Source organism: Salvia splendens, chromosome 14, assembly GCF_004379255.2.
Source record: "Salvia splendens isolate huo1 chromosome 14, SspV2, whole genome shotgun sequence".
In the NCBI taxonomy this organism is placed as follows: Eukaryota; Viridiplantae; Streptophyta; class Magnoliopsida; order Lamiales; family Lamiaceae; genus Salvia; species Salvia splendens.
This window is the reverse complement of record NC_056045.1, coordinates 28125085-28134582: the sequence shown is the minus strand read 5'-3', so window position 1 is coordinate 28134582 and position 9498 is coordinate 28125085. Positions and strand designations below refer to the sequence as shown.

Sequence of the window (9498 nt, the reverse complement as noted above, 5' to 3'; positions counted from 1 at the left end):
TCTTTGTCTTTTACCAATAATGGAGAAAATTACTTTTGTATTCTTACTATGCTCATGGGCCGTTTCACACGTGTGTTGAGATGAAATTATCATTTCACACTTCGTTTTAGGATGAAATTATCACCTACACTTATTTTCACTAATCATTATTTAAAAGAAATATTGGTAAAAGTTTTGAAACCATATAAGAGTCTATGACCATCCATAACAGAAATATATATGGGGCAGCCTCGATAGAGGCTGAAACATGGCCCTAACTAGAGCCATCTCCATCCGGATGGCCGCAAATTTAGCCCTCGGAGGGGCGGTCAACCGGGCTTCTCGGCTGTTTCGTGGTACTATATTGAGTGTCATGACCACCGGGATAAACTTTTTATTTTACATTTTTATTAATCTTTATTGTCATATTTTTTCTATTGGTCACATTTTTTTTAATAAATATTGGACCACAAACCCAATTACTTAAAGCGGCAACGTACGAATCATGAATTCATGATTAAGGTCCTCATGAAAAAAAAAATCGCTCATTCAGTTTAGGAAGTTATATTGTAATTTAAAATTTCTGCTTATAATTTTAGAAGTTAAGTACTAGTAGTATAATTTATGAATCTGACTTATGTTTCAGGATAAAATTATGAAATTGTAGTCATTTTATTTTGAATTTATAATTATCAATATTTGAATAAATATCTAATTGAAATGAGGTTGCTCCTATAACAAAAATATGGCTGAATTGATCAGATTGAAGGACGCAACCATTGAAAAATAGAATTATGATTGATTTGAGACTAAACTGAATGAATTTTCCTAAGGGCGAGCCATCTCGTCCGCCCACTGTGGGCATCGTCCGCGGACGATGTGGCGGACGATGCAACGCGTTTTTTATCATAATTAAATTAAAAATGCGTTTGTCGGGAGTCAAACCCGGGTCTATTGCTTGGAAGGCAATTATCATAACTGTTGGACTACAAACGCTAGTTGAGATATCTTGAAAACTAAGTTGTTTTATTCGTATGAGAATGATATGACAAAAATAAAAATTCACATCACTTATGATTGAATATGGTGTGATAATTTATGATTAAAAAGTAGAAATTGGTGAAACGAGAATTTGCTTCTTCGAGTTATTAAGATGATTATGTTGTGTGATTGAAATAAAATTTTTTCCAATTTTTGTAGTGTTTTACTAATTCAAATAAAGAAAATGCTTAGGGCGGCCCACTGCAGGTGAAAGGGTAGGAGAATAAAATGATGATGTGACGGTGCATAGGGCGCCCTATAGGGCGCCACATTGCTAATGCCCTAAAGAAATCGCATAACAACCTCAAGTTAGTGACGTTGAAATGATTTTGACCAAAGAAAACATGTTATTCGATGTTAACAGGGATGAGAGTGGAACACTATATAATTATAAATTATGGTATCATTTACTTTGATAAATAGTTCATCAAAATTGATAAGAGAACAAACAAAATGAAAACAAATTATCCCTAATAACTAAACAAGGCCCGTTTGCTATGATGGTGTAGTATATGGACATTTATAACTATCTAATAATTGGACAATTTATAATTTTAGAAATTTGTAAATTAAACGTCCTTCCAAAAGCCTCCATGCTTCAATAATAAATTGAGATTAATTTCAAATTAATAAATCACATCGAATAGTAGTCTTCTGATTTTTCTATAACGGAATTTCAGGCATTAATGCCACTAGCCTTCTATATATATACTAGCTATAAGTAGCAAGTTGTGCAAGGATTAGCTGTATTAACGAGACTGGACAAGCACTAATTAATGTTAAGACCAATTTCCTACTAATATTGTTTCGTCATTGGTTAATGGAAGTAGTCAAGTGGGTAGATGACTACTCCATTGTTCATACATATACTTAATTAGCTTATTCTAATGTTAACGCTCGTACTACTATTTTACAATAAGCAAAATGCTAACATCATATGGTCAAATGATTAATTAGAAGTTCAAACAAAACAGAAAATTAAACAATTATGTTAGACTCTAACTATAATCCCACTAGTAAAACATATTTTAAAGTAAAAAAACTAAACACTAATAGAAGTCGAAGAAGAGATCTCCGAACCCTGCAAGCTGCATCCAAACATATGCGACAATAAGCTCCTAAACACATACTAAGAAAGTGAAGCTAACATACCAATGTTATATTAGTGCATCATGTTTGTTTTGAAGTCATTCATCTCATCCAATTCTTTATGCCACAAGTTATTTATCACTGATCTCAACGATAATAGGATGTTTGAGCAACAATCTCTAGTCCAATTACCAAGACGCGAGAATAAGAGTTTTTCTCCATATTCATGCCAGGATGTATCTATCTGAAAGTTGTTTTTTTGAATATTCTAAGTAGAGCATGCTATCACATATTCGCATAGAGATCCACATATTTTTATCAAACTTTCTGAATGTAGTCGTCTGAGGGTCCTTAAAAATGCTCAGAACAATAGTATGAAATATTATTGGGTTCTATGCATCAGAAAAAATGTGTTGATGATATCACGTCCTTCTTTGCAAAACACACGAGTTCTATCATCTTCAATTTCATAACAAATAATTTTGTTCTTGGGCGAACTAAAATAGAAAAATATTACTATGTTTTGTTGGCAGAGGTAATTTAAGTAGTTTTAAAGATGAAAGATATAATTGAAAAATAATCCACTTATCAAATACCACTAATCTTCTGATTATTTATCCAAGGTTTAGTTTTGAAGTCATAAATGCTACTAGCATTTCAATAAACTAGCTAGGCAGCAAGTTGTGCAAAGGATTAGATGTACTAATGAGACCAGTTAATCACTACTTAAGACAATCTGTCCAATATTTCGTGATTGGTTTATTTATCAAGTAGTCAACTAGATGACTACTCCATAGTCCCTACATATACTAGACTAAGTATCTTATAGTATTTATCTGTTTTTTACTCCAATGTAAATTTTGTCATAATATTTAAATTAATCCGAGCTCCTCACATTTGCTTCACATATACTACTAGTATTTTACAGAATCTTCGTATAAATATACACATCTAAAATACTACATCCGTCCCTGAAAATTCGTCCCAGTTTTCCATTTTCGTCCGTCCCCCAAAATTTATCTCATTTCACTTTTACCATTTTTGGTAGTGGGTCTCATATTCTACCAACTCATTCCTACTCACATTTTATTATAAAACTAATATATAAAAGTAGGTCCCACACTCCACTAACTTTTTCAACTCACTTTCCATTATATTTCTTAAAACCCGTGCCTGGTCAAACTAGGACGAATTTTGGGGGACGGAGGTAGTATATTTCTACCAACTCTATTGACTCATTTGACTGTGTGGATTTACCGGCATATGTATGTCTTCACCTTTTGTTTAGATGTCGTGTGGTACTTACTTATTTGTGATGTGGGCTACCAGCTATCTCATATATGTGAACTTGCTTTATTCTTTAATTTTGTGTCTTTCGATGTGATTCATCGTTGTTGCTGCTTTTAGTGATGCCTTTGCCAGAGGTGTTTTTTATTGTGTGTAATAACGTTATTGCCATATAATAGAAATATATTGTGCACACATCTTGAGTTGAGCATCACATACAACATTAACTTGAATAGAACATCGTGGAGTATTCATGATCAAACAAGAAAAAATAAGAATACAATTTATATGTACTATTCGCATGTGGTTAGGCTGCCGATTGCGATCCAACTTGTGCAAGTGGAAGAGAGCATGCACCTTTTAAGGAACGCACAAGATTCGTCAGTGGGTGGTGCTTGCATTATTAGAATTAATTTGTGTGAGTAATAATATCCACTAAAAATAAAAAATAAAAATAATATTTTTACACTGTATAGTGTATCTTTAATTCACATCGACCAAGAATAGATATAGACGAAGCTCTTTAACTATGCAATATAGAAGTAAATTGATATTTAAAAGTAACTATTATTTTAATTTTTAATTTTATGTTTTTATTCTTATAATGAGAAAATGACTACTATTAATATATTAACTCTGGAATAGATTATGGAATAATTTTGCCTAATTAATGAACAATACTTATTCATACTCCAATATTTTTCTGTTTGGAATATAAATTGACATGATTGATTTTGGTATTGTTTGCGGAGTTGTATTAATTTATAGGAGTGACACATTCAAGTTTATCAAATTTGGTAGTCACTCAATCCCTAACTAATACGTCATCTTTTTCTTACTTTGATTTCAATAGATCATTATGTAAGTAAAATAGAAATTCACCACATAACAAATACTCCATCAATCTAATGGAGCTTATTTATTTACATCACATGTCATATTTATTGACTTGTTTATTTTACTTTCTTCTAAGTACTTTATTTATTAAAATGATTTTTCCTCTCTTTAACTTTCCTGACCAATACAATATCAACAAAAAGTTATCTTTGCTATTTAGATTTATTTTAAAATAGTCTACGTCCCAAATAATTGAATACATCCCAAACTAACTTTTTATTGAACGCCCTACTATAATAAACCACTATTTAAAATAGAATTTACTTCATCACAAATAATCCAATTCACTTCGTCCCAAATCACTTTTCTTATTTGGACGCCATATTTCAACAAGTCACTGTCTAAATATAAATTCACTACTACATTGCAAATACACAACATAACTCATTAATTAGTCATTATTTACACCACTTGTTTTTTCTTCAGTTTCTCTACTCTAGTTATTAATTGAAACCAATCTTTATCTCTCTTATTTTTTTTAAAAAAATATACTATCAACTGATCAAATAATCTTTTTCCCGATTTATTATAAACTACTCTTTTCTTAACATCAATGTCCGAATCTTAATGAGTCCTATTTTAATTTCTTTATTCCATAAATTAGTTACTCTTACTCCCTCCGTTCGTTATATAAGTATATTACTTTTAGGGACAAAAAAAAAAAAAAAAAAAAAAAAGTAATATACTTATATAACGAAGTTCACCGTAAATTTTACTAATAAATAATCATATGGTAAAAGTGTTTCGAGTAAATGAAGCATCAACTATATGTGGGTCCAAGAAAGGACAAAAAAAGAAAGTGATACGTACTCTTTTGCCAATTACTGAAAAAATAATGATGATTGATCGTTTACAATAATGGAGTCACGGAGAGAGTATTTATTTTCAATATCGATTGTGCGATCTTTTATAGTTATTTATTTGAAGGATAAGAAATAATTAAATTCTAGTACTATAATTTTCAGAAACTACTAATAATAGATACATGCAATAACGCAAAGGAGGATGGTAAGAAAATTCAAACCCACTCAAACAATAATTAAATCTCATAGTAATTTTAAGACAGACTACTCCTATTACACATCCAATTACACACAAAAAAGGATGCATTAAGAAAATGCAAACCTATCCAAAAGATAATTAAATCTTACTCTCTCCTTCTTTCCAATTACTTGAATCATATTCAATTTTGGACAATTTCAAACTATTTAGTCATTCTTTTTATAATAAAAAATTATTCTATTTTATACGACTAATTATTCTTAAAAAATTAATACTCCTACTGTATAAAAAAGGAAGTACATAAGTTTAAGATAAGTGAGTCCAGTCACACATGAAATAACACAAAAAAGGATGCAGTAATAAATTTCAAACCTACCCAATTTCCTTCTACATTATTTGTACCACCACACAAGTATTTAATTACACCAATCCCGACACGCCACATCTCCACCGTTGATTGAGTGCCCACAGCTACCCTCAACGGCCTTGATGGATACTCCACAGCCGACACTCTGAAACGCCAATCTCAAATCCGCAAAAACATATCACTTCCAACCCCAACGTCACCAAATGATGTCACAACCATGACGTCACTCCATTTTTTTCCATTTTCTCCCCCCATTTTATATATATCCAAACCCTTGATATTTCGAGGGTTTTTTCCACCTCGCTTCCTCTCTCTTTCCTCCAAATTAACCCAACCCCCCTTTTTTAAGCCTTCATACACAAAAACAGCACAGACAGCAAACACACCACAACACGCACTGTGCGTGATATATATTTACAGAGAGAGAAAATGGGGAGTTTGAGTTTCGATAATTTTCATGCAAGGAAGAGAAATGCTATGGTGAAGCTGGTTAAAGGGAAGGAGATTGCGGTCCAGCTTCAAACCCTTCTCCGCGAACCGGTCCAAGATCGCGGACCGGTTTCCGCGGAGAAACTCGCCTTCCAAATCTACAGATCTTTCTCTGATTCTCTCTCCGAGCTCAGCTCCTGCACCTCCGACCAGATCCCCGCCGCTGACGGCGCCGCCTCCTACGGCGACTCCGGCAGCAAGAAGAAGCGCGTGGTCAAAGACCGGCGGGGCTGCTACAAACGGAGGTGAGGAATAAAGAATTAAATAATTTATTTATATATATTATATTTGTCGACAGTTTGGTAGGGTAGATAACTCATCTGAAATTATATAAAAAAAACTATAATTTGTGTTATATTATATTAATTTTAGGGTTGAGATTGGTCTAAATTGAAGTATTTTAATTATTATTTTTTCAAATTTTTTGAGCTGGATTTGCGTGAGCCATAATTAATGAACATAAAATATCCTCTCTTTTTTTACTAAACTAAGCTAATCAAAACGTTAATGTGTATAAGTAATCTACAAATTTAATGTATCTATATACATGAATTGTGTGTGACGTTGATTGTGTGTAATCATCAACTTGATCAGTGACTCATTCATGAATAGTGTTAGCAACTTGATAGAAAACAACAATAATAGAGGTCGGTGTTTACTTTTCTGCTTTTTTGCCTTTTATATTACACTTTTCACTGGATTTTTTAACCGTGTACTTACCAAAAAGGTTATCCATGATGATTGATCTGTTTGATTATCATACTCTTATGGAAGATTAATGATTTATATGTTGGATTCAGAAGGACCTCAGATTCATGGGAAAAAATATCTCCATCTATGGAAGATAATTATGCTTGGAGAAAATATGGACAGAAGACCATCTTTGGTGCCGACTATCCCAGGTAATTAATTCTTCAATTTTTTTTTAAAATCTTATTTAAATAAAAAAATTATCTTGATTTCATTATAGATTCATGTGGATGAAAGAAATAATGAATAATACATGCTTTCATTTATGTATATATTTATATATAATTGTGGGGTACCATAATAGTGCAACTTGTGCACACAGCATTATGCATGCCTTCTAGCTTCTTTCCATCATCATGCATTGATTTATTTATTCATTTGATGAAAAAGAAATAAACTATAATCAATACCACCAAATGAAATGAGATAACAAGTTGACAATACGGATGGTAAATCTTCATGATTAGTTTCCATTTCTTGAACTTGATATTTCTAGTTTTTCTTCTACAATCATGAGAGTTGATTTGTGTTGTACCAGGAGCTACTTCAGGTGCACCCACAAGAAAGAAGGCTGCAAAGCCTTAAAACAAGTGCAAAGAATCAAAGGAGATGAAGTCATGTACCAAACCACATACTTGAACCACCATACATGCAATGAGACACTAAGGGCCCCTCCACTTGTGTTGGATTCCGACCCGATTGACCCGAACCTGATCAGCTTTCAGACAAGCAACCCATCCGAACAAGACAAACACGGCCAATTTTGCATTAATTCCACCAAAAAACCCTTGGTTGTCTCATCAGTGAAACGTGAGGAGTGTGTGAGCGAGGACGTGTCAAACGAGGCCAAATCTACGTTGGAGGACCCGTGGCACGACATCACTGGGCTCGAATACGAGCCAGTGTGGGCCCCCTACCAAGATGAAGTCGAATCTACTACTTTGCATGGGCTTGATATGGAAGTTGATCAGCTTTGCGACATACAAAATTTCAAGTATTTTGATCAGATGTATTGAGCTTTTTTATTTTCTTTCTCCCCCCTAGTGTATAGTACATACGAAATATTATTACATTGGGGTGTAATAATGTTGGCCTTCCTAAATGGAAGTTGTGTGCACTAGTAATTAAATTTTGTACAGTTTTTATTGAGATTTTGATAAAGTTACCGACATGGTTGTTTAGGTTTGCTTTACCTTCAGTAGTACCTCGTGGGGAATGAATTGATCCATTTTTCATAGTACTATTGTTAAGTTATTACATGTCAATTTGATGAGTCCATTTAAGATGTATGATTTTAAGCAGCTTACACTATTCGTGAATAGACTTGCAACTCAATAGACAAAGAATAACTATGGTTAGCCATTTATCGAAGAACATAGCCACCATAACCGGCTAAAATTGTTAGTGACATATCAGGATCCACTCCACTGATCTAGCAACAAACTATCAAAACAGTATATATCAATAGTACCAACTACTTATTGGACAACTTTGTTGTCTCAGCGCTACTTGTTGCTAATTTAGCAACATGCTTCAATACTAAAGATCGATAGCACCAACTACTAATTGAACAATTTCTTCTCTAGTGAATGAATGAAATTTGTAACATGACTGATGAATCCGCGAATTTCTGATGTTTGTAAATGCTGGTCTATCAGATCTAAGTTCTATTTATATATTGAACTGAGATCGTGGCTTGCATCACCACCCTAAGTCGTGGAGGTCATGGAGGTCATGAGATCCTGCATGGCCACTGACTAGGCAGTGGCTTACATCATCAGTAATTATGTCGTGGATGTCGTGGAGGTCATGAGAGCCTGCATGGGTCCACCACTAGATAGATCGTGTAGTGGAGGTCGTGGCTCCCAGTTCGGTATTGCCGAGCAGCTTTTGCCGATGCTGAGACCGAACTGCTGAACTATTGCCCAGTTCGGTATTGCCGAGCAGCTTTGTAGAGCTTGATTGGTCGGCTCTTACCGAGCTATAGGCTGGGGCCGAACTCTTTGGTAACGCCGAACTGATACTCTTTCTTGGGCTTTAGGCTGATGGGCATGTTTAGTACGTACTCCATCACTACCCCCCCCGAAAAGCGAAGTGAATTACTTCGGCATTCTGGATAAAGGTACAGGGTAAGTTGATGTTTGTCCTCGGTCTTATGAAGTGAACTCTTCTTTGACCGGACTCGTCTTTGGTCTGATGAAATAAACATCTTTGACCGGACTCGTCTTTGGTCTGATGAAATAAACATCTTTGACCGGACTCGTCTTTGGTCTGATGAAATAAACATCTTTGACCGGACTCGTCTTGTGTCCTAATTTGGCGAGTTTTATCACTCGGATCGGACTTTCCGTTGTCCTAATTTGGGGATCGGACTTTCCCTTGTCCTAATTCGGCGAGTTTTATCGCGTGGATCGGACTTTCCCTTGTCCTAATTCAGGCAAGTTTTATCGCGAGAATCGGACTTTCGTTGCAGTTCGTTTCAGACGAAGTGCTTGATTCTTAAGCCGAATTGCGGTCTTGTATCCTCTTTAGAAGCTTGGACTTCACAATCGTTGGCTTATTGCAGCTCGTTTCAGACGAACTGCTTGTTTAAGCTG

The 9498-nt window shown here is 34.4% G+C and overlaps 1 protein-coding gene across 2 annotated transcripts; it reads left to right on the top strand.

The window, feature by feature from the left end:
- The first annotated feature begins 5945 nt into the window (after nt 1-5945).
- LOC121765515 (WRKY DNA-binding transcription factor 70-like) lies at nt 5946-8093 on the top strand. 2 transcript variants are annotated; one of them, XM_042161696.1, is made up of 3 exons: nt 5946-6396; nt 6955-7053; nt 7440-8093. In XM_042161696.1, exons 1-3 carry the CDS (start codon nt 6092-6094, stop codon nt 7915-7917), a joined length of 882 nt encoding a protein of 293 aa, XP_042017630.1. In that variant the 5' UTR covers nt 5946-6091; the 3' UTR covers nt 7918-8093. The 2 variants fall into 2 exon arrangements, with proteins under 2 accessions (XP_042017630.1, XP_042017629.1); XM_042161695.1 differs by having other exon boundaries at nt 5947-6396; nt 6952-7053.
- The last annotated feature ends 1405 nt before the right edge of the window (nt 8094-9498 follow it).

Coding starts and splice junctions, on each gene's coding strand:
- LOC121765515 (XM_042161695.1), top strand. CDS start 6,092: ATGGGGAGTTTGAGTTTCGATAATTTTCATGCAAGGAAGAGAAATGCT. Junction 6,397..6,951: donor CGGGGCTGCTACAAACGGAG/GTGAGGAATAAA, acceptor TGTTGGATTCAG/AAGGACCTCAGATTCATGGG. Junction 7,054..7,439: donor TTTGGTGCCGACTATCCCAG/GTAATTAATTCT, acceptor GTGTTGTACCAG/GAGCTACTTCAGGTGCACCC.